At 49.4% G+C, this 20,403-nt stretch overlaps 1 protein-coding gene and 1 long non-coding RNA gene across 2 annotated transcripts; one reads left to right on the top strand and one right to left on the bottom strand.

Moving 5' to 3' along the window:
* Positions 1-2,781: 2,781 nt before the first annotated feature.
* On the bottom strand, positions 2,782-10,853 carry LOC114108218 (uncharacterized). The gene is made up of 5 exons (XR_003585443.2): positions 10,580-10,853; positions 7,989-8,196; positions 6,478-6,667; positions 5,834-6,357; positions 2,782-4,054 (listed from the first exon to the last, which is right to left on the bottom strand). It is a non-coding gene; the product is annotated as an uncharacterized lncRNA (long non-coding RNA).
* A 1,382-nt stretch (positions 10,854-12,235) lies between these two features.
* Positions 12,236-19,452, top strand: Il21 (interleukin 21). The gene is made up of 5 exons (XM_027955846.3): positions 12,236-12,453; positions 12,561-12,596; positions 17,051-17,212; positions 19,213-19,290; positions 19,383-19,452. The coding sequence occupies exons 1-5, from the start codon at positions 12,304-12,306 to the stop codon at positions 19,404-19,406; spliced, it is 450 nt and encodes a 149-aa protein (XP_027811647.1). The 5' UTR covers positions 12,236-12,303; the 3' UTR covers positions 19,407-19,452.
* Positions 19,453-20,403: the final 951 nt, after the last annotated feature.

The raw sequence follows: 20,403 nt of genomic DNA on the forward strand, positions 1-20,403 counted from the left end.
TTTCTCAAGCATTCCTGAAAGAAGGCAGGGGGCGGGGACTGCATGTCCTCTCGTTTGATTGCAGAACTTTCTTGTCAGTTTTTCATAAAAGACCAATGATTTTTATTGTAAATAGAGAAGTTCCAAGGGCCAAGTGGATACAAAGTACATAGGATCGTGAGCCTCTGGCTCACACGTCCTTTCACCTGACACCAGTGATCTCAGCCGGCCTCGTGCCATCCCCGAATCGACCCACGCCGAGCTGACGGGGTCCCTCCTGGGCCACTCTCCCGGGTAGCTGCACATCACCACTTAGAAGCACGACCTCGGAAACGTGCAGTGACCTCTCTGAGCCTCTGTCCTCTCGCCTCTGCAGTGGGCGATAGTGGCACTTCCCACACGCAAGGTCAGGCGGTTCCTAGGCTTGGTGGGCTCTGGGTCGCCCTGGATGGGAAGAGGCAGCCCAGCCCTAGAGACCGGGCAGACTGTGAGGTCCAGGAATTCATGAAGGGCAGTGAAACCGGAAGGCCCTGGAGGACAGGCCGGGGGATGCTGCCAGGCCCACTGGGGAGATGCCCCTGAACCCTGCTGTGCAGGTGGGCCGGCCAAGCCCCTCACACCCCACCCCGCTGCGGCACTGGGACCCCGTCAGCAGGGGTAGGACACTCAGCACCCTGGGCCTCTTTTTCCCAAACTCAGTCTCGCACAGTTCAGTGTACGACAGGCTGACGAGGACTGCTCCGACACAGACGGGCACGCGCCTGCGCCTCCTCTCCCCGCCAGGCAGCCCCAGGAGTCCTCTCAGGGCAGTCGCAGCCCCTGCTGCTCGAGGACGACAGGGAGATGCCCCGCCCTTCCAGTGCTGCCCATCAGTGTCCAGCCCGTCCGTGTCCAGCTCGCCTTGTTGGGGGGAGCCTTGGCACCCAGTGGCACCGCATGGCACCTGCAGGGAGCCTTTCACTGTCTCCCGCCTCGGACCTCCCACCTTCTCATCCCAGCCCAGGCACCCACGGCCACCAGGTGAGTTCAAGCTCCTGGACGACACGCCATGAAGGGCACTGAGCCTTCATTCCATGTTAGTGTCCGCTCTCGAGGACTTTCAACTTTCCCTCCTTCCCTCCTTCCCTCCTTCCCTCCTTCCTTCTGTCCTTCCTTCCTTCCCTCCTTCCTTCCTCCCCTCCCTCCTTCCCTCCCTCCTTCCTTCCCTCCTTCCTTCCTTCCTTCCCTCCCTCTCTCCCTCCCTCCCTCCCTCCTTCCCTCCCCCTCCCCCTCTCCTTCCCTCCCCCTCCCCCTCTCCTTTCCTCCCTCCCTCCCTCCCTCCCTCCTTCCCTCCTTCCCTTCCTCCCTCCTTCCCTCCTTCCTTCTGTCCTTCCTTCCTTCCTTCCTTCCTTCCCTCCCTCTCTCCCTCCCTCCCTCCCTCCTTCCCTCCTTCCCTTCCTCCCTCCTTCCCTCCTTCCTTCTGTCCTTCCTTCCTTCCTTCCTTCCCTCCCTCTCTCCCTCCCTCCCTCCCTCCTTCCCTCCTTCCCTCCCCCTCCCCCTCTCCTTCCCTCCCTCCCTCCCTCCCTTCCTTCCTTCCTTCCCTCCCTCTCTCCCTCCCTCCCTCCCTCCTTCCCTCCTTCCCTCCCCCTCCCCCTCTCCCTCCCTCCCTCCTTCCCTCCCTCCCTCCCTCCCTCCCTCCTTCCCTCCCCCTCTCCCTCCCTCCCTCCCTCCCTCCCTCCCTCCCTCCCTCCCTCCTTCCTTCCTTCCTTCCTTCCTTCCTTCCTTTTTGATTCTAGGGATTGAGCCCAAGAGTGCTCTACCACTGAGCTACATCCTCAACCCTTTTTACTTTTATTTTGAGACAGGGCTTTGTTAAATTGCCCAGGTTGGCCTTAAACTTGCGTCCTCCTGCCTCAGCCTCCTGGGCAGTTATGAGTACAGGCATGTGCCACCGTGTCTGGCAAGGACTTTTTTTTGTTGTTATTTTTTGGTGCCAGTGATTAGACCCAGGGGCACTTACCATTGAGCTACATCTCAGTTTTTTTTTTTTTTTTTTAATTTTTTGAGACAGGTTCTCGCTAAGTTTCTTGGGTCCTCATTAAGTTGTTGAGGCTGGCTTTGAACTTGTAATCCTCCTGATTCAGCCTCCCAAGTTGCTAGGATTACAGTGTGTGCCACCATACCCAGCTTGACATGGACTTTTGATTCTAATATCTTTTTCTTGAAACCCTCCCTCAGTTCTGGCCCAGGAAGCCTCTACAATAATAAATTTGATTAACTATTTTTGTGGATCAACTATGAGCTTATAGGGAGTGTAAGCCTATCACAGCCTTCTCTTCCTGGGTCAGTCAGGACCCAGCAGGTAAGTGAAAAAGAGCAATACTCTATGCTGGATCCCACACAGAATGGGACAAAGAGCTTCCTCCCTGGTGGAACCTTCTAGAATGCCTTGGGTCTGGTGTGTGGCACAGATGTTGGATGCACGGCCCTGCTCCCTCTCAGGGCCAATAGTGACACCCAGAGAGCTTCAGACATGGAAGCTAACAAAGGCCAGAGAAGGCTTCCTAAAGACACCTCCTCCTTAGAGGTTCAGAAGGTGAGTGATTTTCCAAGGCATCTGCTCCCCACGCTAAGCCGATATTGCCTTCTTACAAAGCTCCCCGACTTCTGCAGAAAACCAAATATCATTTGCCTCTAAATCAGGAGAAGCAAATGATATTATTTGTTTTTCTGTAAAAGGATCAGGTCATTTAAAAAGACTCTCTCTGTCCTTAGAGTTCAATTCATTTACCTTAAGCAAACATAAAGTAGCAACCAGAAAGCTTCACCTGTAAAAGACTGCAATTAAAGTGTAATTTGGCTTCACAGTGTGGGGATTTGAGAAGAAACAAACTAGGGTGGAGGAAAACAAAGCAACGCAAAGGAAAGAGGAGAAGTCTGGTAAAGAGGAAGGAGGAACAGACCAGAGCGGCACAGAGCAGCACAGGAAGAGACCCAGGCAGGAGGCTGAGGCTGGCGTTCCCAGGGGGCGGCAGGTGGCTGTCCTCGTTCACAGAGGGCACTGTCCACCTCCCTCAGCCACCTTCAGCCTTACCCTCCCGTGGTCAGGTCCACGTGTTGACCTGAACAGCAGGGACATGCATCGCCCAGGGTGCAGAGCTCGGCACACGCGCAGCCCTAGGCTAGATCCCCAGCACCAAAAAGACCACTCTTTGAACACAGCAGCAGCAGCAGCAGGTCCAGGTCCTACGGGCTGGGTGGTGCACGCCACGGAGGGCAGAGGTGCAGTCCCTGTCCCCTCATGGCACTCCTGGATGACGCGTATCCTGACTGTGGAAGTAGCAGGATGGCTTTTGACGAATACGCGACACGAGCTGTGGTGAGCAAGTAGGGTGTCCAGGGACGTCGCCGCCCCTCTGGGCATCTGCAGATGCATGGCCCGCGGGTTCCCTTTGTAAGCACGCTGCTGTCCTCTTCCTCGGTTCCCTTTCTTTCTCTGTGCTGTGTCCCTGCAGAGAACTTTTAAATTCTGGATGACAGCTGGGGCAGAGGGGAGCGTCCTGCTGCCCTCCTTCCCGACAGGCTTCCGGCAGCAGGACAAAGACGCAGCTGGACCAGAGCCCGGGACTAAGCCACGTTCTGGCCTTTACGTGGTCAAGATAGTCGAGTTCCTGGTAGGCTTTGTCCATACCATTCAAGGCCCAAGTTATTGCAGGAGTCTATTCATTTCTTTCTCTTTTATGAACATAAAATACTAGAAAATTACTACCAGGTCTTACACTGGGCCAGGTAGTTCCTCCGCAGAGTAAAGGCGAGAGGGGTGCTGGACTGGTCAGTTCATGAACACAAACCAGATACACAGTTTAGATTTTGGATATCACCAGAAACAATGTTGCAAAAATCAACTTCTCTCCTCACCACAAACCCTGTGTCAGGGAACACCTTGATTGGGGTCCAGTCATGGGGTCTCTGCACAGTGGCTCTAACCCATGATGTGGCAGTGGGGACAGATCCCGTGAGGACAGCAGTGGTCGGACTCTGGAGGCAGCATCCCCATCACCTCAGTGGTCACTTGTCTTCTCTGGGCTTTGGTCTCCTAGATGAGGAGAGGAAAGAAAGATGACCACGGCACCCATGTCCATGCTGTGGCCTTTTGATTGGTCGAAGTCTTTCCTCTGAAGGGGCTTCCTCTTCCCCTTGTAGGCAGCAGAAGGTCAGGCCTAACGATTTCTCAACTTAAAAGCTGACTTCAGAACAGCCCTGCAGCCCAGCACAAGTCTCAGAGGCTGCTTCCCTCTCCTGCACCTTGTTATGGGTCCCTGTGGTTTACGGAGCTACCGTGTACCCCGGACCTGGAGAATCCATGCTTCAAGAATTCAAGTTCAATGAAACGAAAAACCCCAAACTGCAAGAAAACAACAAGACCTATACACCGTTTCAGGATTCCAGAGTGCCTTGTCCCTCAGAGTAGGGCACAAGATTGGCTCTGTTGTGTGTAAAACTTACACATCACACCTAGTCTTTGTTCTGCAGCAATGGTGTTCAGGGCCCGGGAATCCTCTGCAGCACACGACGTTGTCTATAAACTGAGTGAACCATCTCCAACCACATATGTATTATCATATTTCAAAAAACGTGCGTAGGGGCTGGGGTTGAAGCTCAGTGGTAGAAAACAAGCCTAGTATGCACCAGGCACCAGCTTCAAGCCCCAGCACAGAAACAGAAAAAAATAAAAATGTGTGTGGCTAGTTTTGAGATGAATTAAGTGTAATCATCTAAAATCTCTCCGGAATCCATCCTGCCTGACTCCTTGGCACTGGAATTCCTCACTCAAGAGCTGCAGCAACCAAACACTGCCATCTGTCTTTTTGGAAGTTAGATGGATTTTATATTAAACTGGGGCCCACGACAGAAAACAGAAGGTTCTCATTTGTAATGGCATAAAAACTTGAAACCTCCATATGGCAAAAGATGCCATAGAAAGAGTAGTTGGATATGTTTCCCTGCCTTTAGTAGGAAGAGAGCCCTCGAGAGCCAGGAGAAACAGCTAAATATGGGGTCACCAGACCTAATGTCAGTCACAGGGAGACAAGCCCCCGACAGGGCACTGCTTTTTTGTTTTCCTCCTAATTTACTGGCCAACATTTAAAATATCGATGATATATATATACGCATAGAAACACATCTCTAATGATGGTCGTTGCAGCATTGTTAGAGGTGAACAAAAATGGAGACGATCTACATGCTCACCAGTGGGTCCTGAATGGACAATTCATGGTCCAGCCACGCCACAGAACGCTAATGCAGACATCGACATGAGCTGGCCAGTGTGGGAGCACGCTGTGGACAGCCGCCCTGACACAGGCTGAGAGCAAAGGGACAGTGACAGGCTTCACCAGGAAAGATCAAGACTTTATGTAAAGAACACGCATTGTCCATGTCTCCACCCTGATGTCCCTTTATCTCTACATGTCCCTGTCTCCACATATGATTCTGTTTCCATCAATCTCTGCCCATCTATTCCTTCGTTGTTTTATGCACCTAGGAAACTGTCTAGGATGACATACGGTAAACTCTCGGGAGTCCCCTAGGAAGCAAAAATTAAGGAAGAACAGGGATGAATTTTATATTCTGCCTTTTCACTTATTTGTACATTTTGAATTCTTTGTTTCTTGACACATCTAAACAGATGAGGAACAGCAGTTTCTCAAAGAGAATCCTCACTCCTGGAAACAGAACTCTGATCTTGAATGTGAGTGCCTTCTTCTGTGGACTCCCCCCCAGGAAGACCCTGCTGTGGCCTTTCGAGAAAGGCCAGGAGGGGCTCCACTCTTGGCTAGTGGGGGCTCAGTGGACTCCTTGCAGGAGGACTCACCCATCCCCGCTGCTGGGCTGCTGTCCTTCCATAACCACATGTTGGGTGTTTCAGGGCCAAGCCTGCCCCAACTTGCAGCTACCCTGGCCCCAGAGCAGGACCTCGGGGCAGGCTGGAGTTAGAGAGAATAGCACTGGTTAGAAACGGGAGGTGGGAGAGGCTGGCGGTGCAGTGGGCCTGGGTCGAGCAGTGTGGACCTTCCAGCTCTCTGTCTCCTGGTGGTCTGGTGTGAAGCACTCTGTCTCCAGCCTCCCTGGCCAGTGCCATAGGCTCCTAGCATGTTAGAATCAAGTCCAGAAGCTTCCTCAGAAAAGCCACTGTGGGGGGAGCAGAGGCAGTGAGCACCTGCCCCTCAGCACACTGACCTTCAGACCCCACCCTGCAGGGCCCAAGGGCCTCAGCCACAGAGCAAGGGAGTGCTGTGGCCCAAGGCTTGGGCTTTCCACTGACCACAATGATTGGAACTGACCCTTGGTTCTCCATAACTCATTGGCCTTCTTGGAGTTATCCCAAGAGGGAAGACCCTGGGACGGAAAGAAATAACCTGCTATGAGGATGTGCAGTCGTGATTCGGGATCTTTATGTCTGGAATCTCGGGAGGCATAGCCCTTGCTAAGTACATACATGGGCCATCAATACATCACCTGCACATGTTCTAGAAAACGATGCAAGTCAGTGACATCAGCGGTGCATTGAGTTCAGGGGAGGGAGAAAAGTTCCAGGAGTGTCCGGGTGGTCTCTCCAAGGCACCTCGGCGAATCCTTGGGACTCTTCTCCTTGGTTTTCCTCCCTCAAGCCAAACAGGTAAAATATTCCAGTGGCTACCTGAACATCCTTGGAAAGTGGAAAAATGACCTTGAATTATTCTAGTGAAACTTCTTCTTGGGAAAAAAATGGCCACCCACCCAAGGTTCAACAGCCCAGAGATGAGCCACTTGTCTGCCCATGGTTAGCACTCGAAGCTCAGCAGACCTCCTTCCCTAGAGGTCACCATGGAGAACAGGTAACCCTCCCCAGGGGCAGGCAGAGCAGACGAAAGCAGAAAGGCGAGTGGGGCGTGGAGATGGAAGGAAGGCTGGCCGCAGGGCAGCTTCCCCGTGCAAGCCACCCCTTGCTGGACACCAGGCCTTTCCTGCCTCGCTCAGCCCTGCCCCTGGCTGGAAGCTCTCCTTCAGCTCCCTGGCCCTGCCGATGCCCTGACCAGGCATCTATAAGTACAGGCCATTAAAGGAAATTTTTGAGGGCTGGAGATGTGGCTCAGGGCCTTGGGTCCTAACCCCAGGACCAGGGGGAAAAAAACATCTTGCAGCATGTCCGTGAATCCTTGGGAAAGAAGACTGAAGTTTCTTAAGCCCCCACAGCGATGGCCTTGCTGTCCTGGAAAGAGCACACCTGGCGAAACTCAGCCGCATGCAAGGTGCTCGTGACCGGGAGTGAAGGAAGAGCAATGTGTGGGCCTCTGGGGCGGCCTCCTTCGGCCCCTCAGCCTCTCCCGTGCACCTTGAGGCCTGAGTTGAACTAATAAGGCCTGCAGTGACTCGGGCCTCTGGAGGCTGGAAAATAAAAATGGTGGTTGCTTGACAGCTGATGGAATTGAAGCTTTTTCTCTCCTTTCAAAAGGAAACACAAGATTCTGCACATGATTTTGGGAGGCTCATGGACCTCTGAACACATTTATGACCCTGGGGTCCACAGATGCCGATACTCCCCTGTGCCCCGTGCTGAGGGCAAAGGTTTTCACATAGCCTGGGCTTGGGTGGGCCACATGCAAAACTGAGAAAGTGCACTTTTCATTTTCTCTTCCTTCCCCATCCCCTTTTTCCCCTTCCTTAAGAATGAATCCTGCATCCTAGTCTCGCTTGTTTACCTGGATATAAACAGTTGCTGATTGGGCTCAACTTGATACTTGCAGATGAAGCACAGTCAGTTCTGCTTCATTCTGACATGTGTGTTTGTGAAAATCACTGCACTGTACAAACTCACACAACAAAAACCACAGGCTCACGGGGAAAATGAGGTTAGGGCACGGCAATCAGAAACTTTATCAGTGACACTGAAAAAGAAGACAGGAACCTAACCGTTTGGACACGCTCAGTGGTTAAGAGCTGCACACACGCTGCTGTGTGTGCCTAGAGAAAGACCTGTCGTGGCTCACCGAGACGGGGATAGGAGGGCTGCAGTGGGTGAGCCATCGAGAGGCCGTTAAGGAGGCTTCTCTGGGATGGAAAACAGTGACAGCGATGTGGATGGGTGTGGCTTGTGACACTCAGAGCCTCCGTGGTGACCGGTGCACATCTGAGGAGTGTGTGTAGCTTGTGTGTTCTCACTTGGCTTGTTCAGCCACCTGAAGCTCTTTGCACCACCTGCACGTAAGAGAACACGACGTTCAAACTCATGCTCAATTTATGCTCAAACTATTCCTTGAGCTTATGCTCAATTTATGCTCAAATTATGCTCAAACTATTCCTTGAGGCGTTCGTCCCATTAGGACGAACTCGCATTTGAAAAGCAGGTGCTATAGCAGACTGATGCATCCAGACCATCAACAGTAAACAGCCACTAGACACTGGTGAAATGGGGCTGGACGGACAGCAACAGGCTTGATATTTGTAAGCAGAGAACAGCCTTCCTAGCCTCGGTGACTCAGCTACATCTGTGCCTCCCGGTCCTGATGTAAGGTCCATCTCAACATGGTGACAAGTTCAAATGATAGGCAAAGTGGGCTAAGGGACCTTGAAACATGCTGCATCCTGACTGAGACACTCAGGGCTTCCTGGACAGCCCCATGCACCAGCCCTGGATAGTACCCATGCATCTGACCCCTGGATGGTCCCCACACATACCTAAATGGTCCCCACTAACCCTGACCCCTTGATGGTTCCCATGCACCTGAACCCTTGATGGTCCCCACGCACTCTAATCCCTTAAGAGTCCCCATGTACCTGGCCCTAGATAGTCCCACACACCCTGAACTCCAGTAGTCCCCCCACATCTGACTCCCAGTAGTCCCCAGGTGCCCTGACCCCTGGACAGTCCCCACACACCCTGACCCCCAGTGGTCCCCATGTGTCCCGACCCCTGGAGAGTCCTCATGTGCCTGACCCCTGGACAGTCCCCATGCACCCTCACCCCTGGACAGACACATGTACCTGGCCCTAGATAGTCCCCACACACCCTGACCCCCAGTAGTTCCCATGTACCCTGACCCCTGGAAAGTCCCCATGCATTCTGACCCCCAGTGGTCCCCAGGTGCCCTGACCCCTGAAGCCCACAGCATGCTGCAGCCACACTAGTCTGGCTTCTCTCTCCTCTTCACCTGTCCTTATCCCCTGGCCTGCGCCCTCCAGAGCCCCCACAGAACACTGCTGGCTGGCTCCTGTCTTCTCCAGGAGTAGCCCCATCCCACAAGTGTCGCCACAGACGGACCACCTCATGGTGCTGAGGGCCGGAGGTCCACGAGAAGCTCTGCAGGGCTGAGTCGGGATGGGCGGGCTGGCCCTGCAGAAACCTGGGGTCTGCCCCTGGCCCTGCGGCTCCCAGAGGCCACCGCCACCTGCTCCTGTTGTCATAGCTCCTCTAGACCTTGACCTTCCCTCCTTCCCTCCTTCCCTCCTCCCTCCCTCCCTCCCTCCTTCCCTCCCTCCCTCCCTCCTTCCCTCCTTCCCTGCTTCCCTGCTTCCCTCCCTCCCTCCTTCCCTCCCTCCTTCCCTCCTTCCCTCCTTCCCTCCTTCCTTCCCTCCCTCCCTCCCTCCCTCCTTCCCTCCTTCCCTCCCTCCCTCCTTCCCTCCTTCCCTCCCTCCCTCTCTCCCTCCTTCCCTCCTTCCCTCCCTCCCTCCTTCCCTCCCTCCCTCCTTCCCTCCTTCCCTGCTTCCCTACTTCCCTCCCTCCCTCCTTCCCTCCCTCCTTCCCTCCTTCCCTCCTTCCCTCCTTCCTTCCCTCCCTCCCTCCCTCCCTCCTTCCCTCCTTCCCTCCCTCCCTCCTTCCCTCCTTCCCTCCCTCCCTCTCTCCCTCCTTCCCTCCTTCCCTCCCTCCCTCCCTCCTTCCCTCCCTCCCTCCCTCCTTCCCTCCCTCCTTCCCTCCCTCCCTCCCTCTTTCCCTCCTTCCCTGCTTCCCTGCTTCCCTCCCTCCCTCCCTTCTTCCCTCCTTCCCTCCTTCCTTCCCTCCCTCCCTCCTTCCCTCCTTCCCTTCTTCCCTCCTTCCCTCCTTCCTTCCCTCCCTCCCTCCTTCCCTCCTTCCCTCCCTCTCTCCTTCCTTCCCTCCTTCCCTCTTTCTTTCCTTCCTTCCTTCCCTCCCTCCTTCCTTCCTTCCTTCCCTCCCTCCTTCCTTCCTTCCTTCCTTCCCTCCCTCCTTCCTTCCTTCCTTCCTTCCTTCCCTCCTTCCTTCCTTCCTTCCCTCCCTCCCTCCTTCCCTCCCTCCTTCCTTCCTTCCATCCTTTCCTCTTTCCTTCCTTCCCTCTTTCCTTCCTTCCTTCCTTCCTTCCTTCCTTCCTTCCTTCCTTCCTTCCTTCCTTCCTTCCTTCCTTCCGTGAGCACAGTGAGCACCTTGGCTCATGGGACAGCCCATGAAGCCCTCCCCATCTGGGAGTCTTGACTTAATCACAGCAGCATCCCTTTTGTCATGTAAAGTGACACATTCACTGGTACCCAGGGTTAGGACAAGGACATCTTGGTGGGAGGCAGTACTGCAGAAGTTCTGACCCTTGGGTCTTGGGTCAAAATTCTGGACTGGCCCTGGGATCCCTGGTACCTTAGTTGAGGGACTGGAGAGAGGCGGGGAGGTCCCAGGAGGTGGGCGTCTAGCACCGAGGGAGGCACTGGTGGAGAGTCTTGGTGGAGACGGTCGTCTGCGTGGGCAGATGAGGAAGGCGTGCACAGACATGGGGCCGTGCGGCGATCCCAAGTCTATATGGATTAGTGAGTTCTCCCAGAACCCCTACAGAGTGTGATGTTTATGAGAAGAACTTCCTGATCATGTTGGAAAAGTTTTCATCTATTGTAACACCAAACCTGTATATTCTAGATATTCTAGAATAAAAAAAATCCATAGTCAACCCCCAGAACCAATGAAGTACAAACTCTCATTTATCTTGGTTACATAACATTCTAGAATAAAGTATGGCTGCAAGTAAGTGTGTAACAACCTAGATGACCAATAGGTGGATAAATAACATCTATACCCAGGGTTAGTTTTAAGACCGACCTGATTGTGGAACAAGGCTTTCTTAGGCTAGAATATTATATTCAACTTTCTCAAATGGGTAGAGTCACAGGGACAAGAAAGGCAGAGGAGAGGGGATGGCGAACCTTTTCTGGAGGGGCAGCCTGTGCTGGCCTCCCCCTGGTCACAGACACAGTTAGGATTGTGTGCTCACACCCACAGGGGACAACATCTAACAGAAGTGGCAGACACTGCCCTCCAAGAAAGCACCATTTCTCAGCACTGCCAATGTCGCTGTTTAAACTGTTGTTTGACTTGGATAAGACCGAGTATCAGCATCTGTCACTCAATTAACTGATGCATCATAGAGAAGAGAGAGACAATAGAAGAATTTGTGGGTGCCTTTTTTGTACCTTTCTATTTTATTTATTTATTTTTATGTGGTGCTGAGGATCACACCCAGGGCCTCACACATGCCAGGCGAGCGCTCTACCACTGAGCCACAACCCCGGCCCTGTGGGTGCTTATTTTAATGGTATAATGATATCTTGATCAGGGGGAATACATTTTCTATAGAATATTAGAATCACTCATGGTATTTATAAATCAGATTGCTAAATAAAATGTCAGAAGCCAACATTACTGTTGCTTAATGAAGAATTGGGAGCCAATTCTATTTTTAGCCCTTCAAACCTGATAAAAACCTAAAATATTCCGGCAAGTTAGGAAAACACCCCCTTTATTTAAAATTTCCTAAAAGGTAGTCTTCCCTCCTCCCCTTATGATGGAATACAGGGTGATTTCAGTCAAAGACATAGTCTACCTAAAAAAAAGTCCTGCCAGTAGGTACTCACTCCACTTTACTCATTATTGAAGTACCCTTATGACTGTTAGAGGGGACAGGTCAGATGCCAGGGGTGCAGAGGAAAAGAGATCAAAGTGTTTTTGTTTACCTCTTTGAAGTATCACAGTACCTGCCATTTAGCACACACTCTCTTGGTTCAAGCTGAAAATTGGAATTCACCCATTTCTGTCTCTTTCCTGTGTAAGGTGCAGACGGGGCACATTTCGTTCACTCCAGCGATCCCTGCCCCCACGCACTATTACATGCACACGTATACCTAGCCAGTGGAAAAGAAAATCGAGTTACTCACATTCATCCATTCTAGAGAGATTTCCAGGCTCACTGGGAGGGCCTGGCCTCTCCCTGAGGGGGAATAAAAGGGCTCCCTGACAGCCCGTCCCCAGTCACACTCAAGTGACCAGAAGGCTCCTGCCCTCCTGTTGCACTGAGGGGACCCCACCCTGGCCACATGGAGAGGATGCGTCTCTGTCTGATGGTCATCCTTCTGGGGACAGTGGCCCATAACTCAAGCTCCCAAGGGCAAGATCGTCGCCTCATGATTAGAATGCGTCACCTTATACACACAGTTGACCAGCTGAAAAAATATGTGAATAACTTGGTAAGAGCCCACGCACCCCGCAGCGTTGAATGGCATTTTGTAGGTAGCGTACAAGCAGGCTTTCAACTTACAAGTGTAAATTGGAATTGATTTCTTTTTCTCTCTAGGAGCCTGAACTTCTGCCAGCTCCGCAAGATGTGAAGGTAAGACCTGTTGAATTTATTTCTGAAAATATATGTGATATGTTTTTAATCCAATAAGAAAGGCATTATAATGGTTATTTGGGAATACACTTAATTTCAATGTATCTGGGCTTTTAATAATTGGTAAAATACTTATTTCTATTTTGTTCAAATAGTCATGATTTACCAACAAACTGCTACATTATGTTTCTTATAAAACAAATGTCTATATTCAAGTATCTCTAAGAGTACTCTTAAGTAGTTTTATAAGACAGAATGATAAAACTGGAAAAGAAAGCTTCTGTACAAGGAACAGGTAGCTACATTTCATGGAGATTCTTCAGTCTTCTCTGTAATCTCATTTAGGGAACACAGACACAATTCTTCCCAGAAGGAGAGGAATTCCCCTTTAAATAATAAACTAGAAATAAATAAGTAAAAAGATAGCAAGAATTAGATTACAGGGACCGTGTGAGGGACAGCGCTGCGGAAGCCCCAGCCCTCCCTTGAAGTATAATTCACACGTACCTTGGCCCTCGGTGGGGTCTTTTGAAAGGACCATTTTCAAAAACTTAGTCCATCTCTTCAGCCCTTCAAATCCGAGTCCCAGGGAGAAGCGGCCAGGCAGCTCGTTCAAGAGCGGTGTCTACTGGTCTGTTCCCGGTAACCTCTTCAGTGTGGTCTGCTGGCTTCTGACATTCATTGTCACCAACCTTTAATTGCATAAATTAGGATAACTGTGAAAGTGCTACCAGTAATTAGGACACTACAAAGGGGCAGATTTACTAAGAGGCATTGCAAAGAAAACAGTTATCGTAAATGACTGTGTAAAACTTTAGAAAGTGAATGAGTCACAACTATTGCTTTTCTCTAAAATTCACTCTCCAGCTCGGAACCTAGCTACTCTCATATTTACTAGGTCATTTTTTACTAAGTAGCATCTAAAATGAAAGTAGCATAATTAGGAATACTTCTTAATTCAAGTGTCTAAGTATCAATACATGCGTTTTTCAGCATCTTGTGCGCCTTGTTTGACTAGAATTCCTGTTCTTCCCAGAGTTTCCTAGCTGCACTCTTCAACTTGCAAAATAGGAAAATAGCCCATTTTCTAACTTAAACTCATCCAATGGGTAATTCCTTTATATGTTGTGTTAATGAATGATTTCTAAAGTTTAAATTTTTCATAGCCACTTTCATTTTTTATCTTTCCATTATGATTATTAGTGCATATCCATTGTACACATTAGTGGATCAAGGTGATGTTTCCACACATGCACACGCGCCCACACCTCCTAGTCCCGCACCTTCCATTCCCTCCTTGTCCCTGCTCCACTGAAAGACGTTTTTATCTTACATCTAAAAGAGCGGGTTTTGTCTCAGCAATACCAGAGCTGTCTGATAATCTGATCAAGCTCTGCTTTCTATGATACAGGGGAGTCGTGTGCACCTGAGATCTTTAAGTTCACTGGCTGAAAAGTTCAGGAAGGAAGAAGAGAGTTGAGGCCAAGTTTTTCAGGGCCAGCCCCAAAGCAGGGCCTGTAACAGAATTTAGAAATTTACTGAAAATAGGGCCGTAAAAGTGCATTTATGTAATAGTGCTCAGCAAGGATTTCTAACTGGCCCCTCCAGGTTTCTCTCCCCCCTCTCTCTCCTTCTTCCTTCAGTCGAATAACCAGGGGTCCTCCAGTAGTGGTGATTTTGCCCCCAAGGGACCTTTGACATTGTCCAGAGAAATTTGGGGTTGGCAGGACTGGGGCTGGCAGGGAGGGTGCCGCCGCCTCTGGTAGTTAGAGGACAGGACGCTGCTCAGTGGAGTGCATTGGACAGCTCTGACAGCCAAAAGTGGTCCAGGATGTCTGTGGTGCTGCTGTTGCAAACCCTGATACAAGCTCAGTTTGTGGGGGGGACAGAGGTGATCTTCCCAGGGAGCGAGGCTGCCTGCCACAAATGAGCATGGCTTTCTTTGCAAAAGAAGAAGAAGAAAAACAAAAAAACTAATAAGTCTAAAAGTAGGCTCTGAGGAGGCAAATACTTCCAAATATTCAATTGCGAAACAAAGTGAGCTTTTTTCCAAAAGCAGCTCCTGACTGCTTCCCGGCCTGAGAGGGGTGGGTTCTACTCCTGCTTCTGACTCCCTTCATTCCCTCTAGTCTGCAATACCAAGGTGGGACCAGGGAGCTCCTCATGCTTTCCAGTATTGATGGCCCAGGGAACAAAACCTTCCCCAGGACTTTGCTGTCACCCAGACCCAGCGAAGGAGAGCAGCAGGGATGCCCCAAGAGGTGCTGTACAGGGACTTGGGCTGGCCCAGGACTCCTGAGGCCAGGGCACCGGAGGCTGCCTGGATCTAGGTCCATCTCCCTGCCCTGCACACCTCTGGGCAGGTGGCAGGGCAGGTTCTCATTTCTTTTCCTTCCTGAGGCTGCTCTGGCGTGCTCCTGAGGTGAGACCCAGCGGTTAGTTGTCTAGACCGCACTTTGCCAGGGACAGCTCTGCTGCCTGCAGGACAGGACAACAAAGCGAACACAGTATCTGTCCACACAGGTGGACAGGGAGGGCTGGGAGACGCAGCCCCATCAGCACCAGCCTTGGCACCCATGTACCATCTTCTTCTAATGACAGGGGCTCTCGGAAAGCCTTTCTTAGGGTTAAAAGTTTTGACCATTGGTCTTGATCATTCCTGGTGATATTGTCACAGGGGCACTGGTTCCGTAGGGCCCCTGTACTTCTTTGGAACCTAATTTGGTTTCAACATACAAATGAAAATGTTAACTCAGCAAAACAGGCCCCTGTGAGAAATGCTGGTTTCTCAGATCATCGCGGATGAAGCAGTTAGTGTTTTCAGTTTCAGCTGGAAAATTTATCTCTTTAAATATGAATATTATTTTTTTCCAGTAAGTTAAGCCGGTTGTGGTCAAAAAGAAGAGAAAAGAAAAAACTTCAACAAACATGAACATGTGGTTTTCAAGGAAAAAAAAGTGCTATAATTAACATTTATAAATAGTTTCTATTAAATAAGCATTTTGGCAAAATTGGAAAGGACACCACCTTGCCGGATGAAAGGCAACCGGGCCTGGTATAAGGAAACCAGATAAGCAGGTTCTCGGCTTGTGGCCACATATGCAAAGCGAAACTGGGGGTTTGTGACTTAGAGATGCGTGTTATTAATCAACATCCATGTGGGGTGTGCACATGGGCTGGAAAATGCAAAGCAGGCTCGGGCTGCTTCCAGCTGACTGCCCTGAGCTGATGCAGGGAATGTTGTCCTGCACTGCCCACGCCTTTTTCTGGAGGTTTCTGGATAGAAGGCTGTGGCTTCCATGTGCATTAGCAAGACCAAGATGTGGCACTTTGGGGGGAAACAGCATCACATGCACGGGCTAAAGGAAAACAGGTAGCCTGGACAGAAGGGACCCAGGTACAGGCCCTTCCTAGGTCAGCATCTGTGTGCTTTGGGGAGTGGACTTAAGAGTTGCTCTCCCAAGGAGTTCCATTCCCCTTCTGGTTTGATTGTTAAGATTCTGGCTTCTTCTCTAGTCATTTGGCCAAGTTGAGTCCTTGTTCTATAGTGGGAGACACTACTTTTATCTCCTTCCTTCCTTCCTATGGTGCTAGTGATGGACCCTGGGCCTCTACTGCTAGGCAAGTGCTCCGCCACTGAGCTATGTCCTTAGCCCTATTCTGTCTTCTAAGGAATGGTCCTACTCCCATCGGTTGGGCAAATCTCAAATACTGTTCTCGGCAGTGTGATTGGTTTGTTGGTTTGGAATCCTACCCTAACTTACCCGAGGATGTGAACAGGATTTTAGAAAAGCCATGCATAGCCTCGGGAAGGATAGGAATCTTCGAATATGTCCTCAGAGATAGGAACCCACTTCCCTTCCCAAATGTGGGCTTTCACTCAGCCACTCACCTGTGGGCTGCAAAATCAGTGCTAAGTGCATCTCCTATCAGCAAGACCTGGGGCCATCGCTGCACAGGGTGGAAAGCTGCTTACAGCCCACCACTGAGAGATGCTCTGTGGATCTCCCAGAGGGACAGCTGGCAAACCAGACGGCAGTGTAATGTACCAAAGCCACAGAGCAACTCGGAGCCTCATAATGGAGCAGCCGTGCTCTTAAACCAAACGAACTCTCCCTGGCCACCTGCCTCCCACCAGCCCTCCTACCAGCCAGACCTCAGTATGTACCTCAGTGTGGCACGAAGAATAAAGAGCCATGGAAAAGGGAGGCTCTCCTCTCCTGTCTCAGCAAGGCAGAAACTGTTCCTTCTTCCCAGCACAAGGGGAAATTTACACCCAGGCACCTCTGTCTTCTCTGGCCAACGATTCAGAGGTGGTGCACTCAGCCCTTCCTGCTCTGTTAAGATAAGTGTGACCCTACGCACGCTGGTACAGGTGGAAGGAGAGGCCGGGAGAGTCACTCTCAGCATTGTGATGACTTCCCTAACGTCTGTGCAAATTGGTTCTCTTTCAGGGACGCTGTGAGCAGTCCGCTTTGCTGTGCTTTCAGAAGTTTGCTGGCCAACTCAAGCCAGCAGACCCAGGAGACAACGGAACGAGGATCAGTTTATTCATCAAAAACCTGAAGAGGAGAGTACCTTCTACAAATGCAAGCAGAGAACAGGAACTCATTCCAGTAAGACTGTCACTTGTCACCTATCCCATTTGTATTTGTTAACTACAATGCAATATGTCTGTTACATGGTGCACACACACACATACACTCTCTCTCTCTCTCTCTCTCTCTCTCACACAGCTGGAACCTCTAGGGCTCTAGTGACACCTTGTCACATGTGGTACATTTTGAGAAGTAGCTTGCTTCTTTCAAGACCTCAAAAGTGCCCAGAAACCCAGTTAGAATTTGCTGCTAGTCTCTAGTAGCTGGACTATGTTCATGTAGCTTCCTGAGGCGAGTCCTTAGGAAGAGCATCCAACTGTGACTTAGACACTAAGAAGCATTTTCCTCCTGTTATATATGGCCACATATAGCTTGTGCTCTTGTTCATGGGAGCTGAATCCTAGCTTTCTGACAAGAAAAGGGACAGCCTGCAGGAGATCAAGATCATCTTAAACTTTGCTCTTCTCTCTTAAAGAACATTTTCATCCTGAACAGTAACAGAGTCAGTATTGAACTTAAAAAGGTGTACCCCGTTGCTTGGCTGGGGACTTTCCACATCCCTGGTTTTTCAGATACCCAAGTCTTTTTGTGTATATCTTCTTATGCCAACTCATGGGCAATGGTAATACTCAAGAACATGAGTAACTAGCATTCATCTCAACCAGTGGAAACCACATAAAATAAGTTACTCTAAAATTTTGTTATTAAGTCTCCCTCCTCAAGAAATTCCCCACGTGCTTCAAGTGAAATCTTAATGACACTATCAAAATGATTCTTATTTCCTTTGACTGCTTGGCCAGGTTGCCATGTGAAAATAGCCCTTTAAAACTTTCCTCAGAATGAAAGGAGCTGGGCGTGGCTTTAAAACCCAACACTTCAGCACTGAACTTGGAACTATCCAGTTAAGCACCTTCCTTTTACAGAGGAAGAGAGTGAGACCTACTCAAGAAGTTAAGAGACTCACCAGGTGCCACAAATAGTTGTCAGAATGACTTACTCATGTCTCTCAGCCAGATGTTGTCACTACATGAAACTGGCACCCAGGGGCTTAAATACCATGCTACACCTGGAAGAAGAATAGAATGTAAATCCAGAGCTAGGAAGGAAGGGAGGGAGGGAGGAGTATGAGCAGGCAGGACTTACGTTCAATCTCCCAGCCATCAAATGCATGTTAAAACAAGGAAATCTTATTTTTTTTCCAATTAAATGAGAATTTGTTTATCATTATTTTCCCAATAATAAGAATACTGTAAGTGAAAAGACATGCAATTATTTTACAATGTATATCAAAAGCCTTGAAATTATTAGTCTTTAATTTAGTTATTCTACTTCTAGAAATTTATCAAATAAACTAAATAAGATATCTATGAAAAATGATTTACAGAGGTGGTTTTTGAAGTATTGCTTACCAAAGGGAAAAATTAGAAGCTACCTAGGTGTCCAAAAATGGTAATAATTTCATTCTTTGTTGGAATACAAAGTAACCATTATATTTAATACTTTTGAAGACTATGTAACACCTAGGAAATTCTTGTGATGTGTTAGGGGAAAAAAGCAGATCATCAACCAGTGTAACATAAAAGCAAAGTAAAAACAAAAATCTTAAACAACACTGGGGGAGATATGCCAGACATTGCAGACTTTCCCAGGAACAGGATTATAAGTGATTTTTACCATTGTTACTTTCAGAACAATTCTATGTACTTTCCCAGATTTTTTTATTTTTGTTTTGTTTTTGTACCAGGAATTGAACCCGGGGAAGCACTTAACTATTGAGCCACATCCCCAGCCGTTTTTAAAAATATTTTATTTAGAGACAGGGTCTTGCTGAGTTGCTTATGACCTTGCTGAGTTGCTGAGGCTGGCTTTGAACCCATGATCCTCCTTCCTCAGCCTCCTGACCCACTGGGATTACAGGCATGTGCCATCAAGCCTGGCTGGAAAATACATTTTAAATAATCACTTTATTCAGTAGGAAGGAGTTTTAAGGAAGAATGTTGCTTTTCCCTGATTTCTAGACATGCCCTTCATGTGACTCCTACGAGAAGAAACCACCTAGGGAATTTCTGGAAGGACTGAAGTCGCTTCTCCAAAAGGTATCTTCCTTAAATCACCCTGCGGCTGTCCTTGGTCTGCGTCTCACCGAGTGCTTCTCAGGTGGAGCACTCACGGCACACTCTCTCCACAGATGGTCCACCAGCATCTTCCCTAGACTCGAGGCAGAAGAAGGTTCCTGGAGACCCGACTTGGAGCTGGGCACTACGTCACACACTCCAACAGCAGTTGGACTCACTTCTTGGTACTCTGAGAGCAGAAGTGCAGTCCATTGGTGTGGGAAAAGACCTCAGTAAGTGTGCAAAGCTAGGATCATTCCCCAAATTAGTACGCAGTACTTCAGGGCCAGGAGTCTGACTTCCCAGGTCATGGGTTTCTATGGCTTCTGCATTTTTACTTTATCTCACTGCCCAACTGTGACAGTCCTTGGCTGATGGAGAAGGCTAAAATTGTTAACCAAAACCAAAAATACTCCTCAAGAATTTATTGATCTTCCGTTAACTTTAGTGTTAATTACCACAAGAATGGGTTCTGTCATGACCAGACCTTAAAAGTGCATGCCTTCATTCAAGCTGAACATAGAGAAGCATAGGATCAAAATGAAAAGTTGAAATCTGTATTCTTTTAAGGAAATGTAAACTGAATGTTTAAAAATGCATATCTGAAGAGTTTACGTTTTATTTCAAAGTGCCTAACAAATAAATATGTAACTTATTTATGTATCAGGGGACAGATTTACCAGATGGGGACCAAAAAAATCTTGCTTTTTTATAGTTTTGTCAAAAATATTTAAATTCTATAGTTATGAATGTATTTATGAAATATACTTGGCCTTTGAGGTTTGCAAACATGTCAAGTGAGATCTGCAGAGGGACAGGCACTGGTGGCCTTCTGGGATGGAGGGTTGAGGCCGTCTCCTGGCTCTCAGATGGTGCGGTCATACTACAAGGGACCCAGTAACTCCAGAGGTCTCCTTCCTCCATCTTTGCTTTCTTCTTTTTAAAATGAAACTTATGTGATGAATATACTTCAGAACAGGTTTCTCATGTTAGAGACTCAGTGTTCGCTTTGGAGAAGACAAATTCAGTCACTGACACAAACTCAAAGCTAGGAGACAAAGTGGCCGGAGGCCTGTCTCAGGCTTCCCGGTAAAC

Source organism: Marmota flaviventris, chromosome 7, assembly GCF_047511675.1.
Source record: "Marmota flaviventris isolate mMarFla1 chromosome 7, mMarFla1.hap1, whole genome shotgun sequence".
Lineage (NCBI taxonomy): Eukaryota > Metazoa > Chordata > Mammalia > Rodentia > Sciuridae > Marmota > Marmota flaviventris.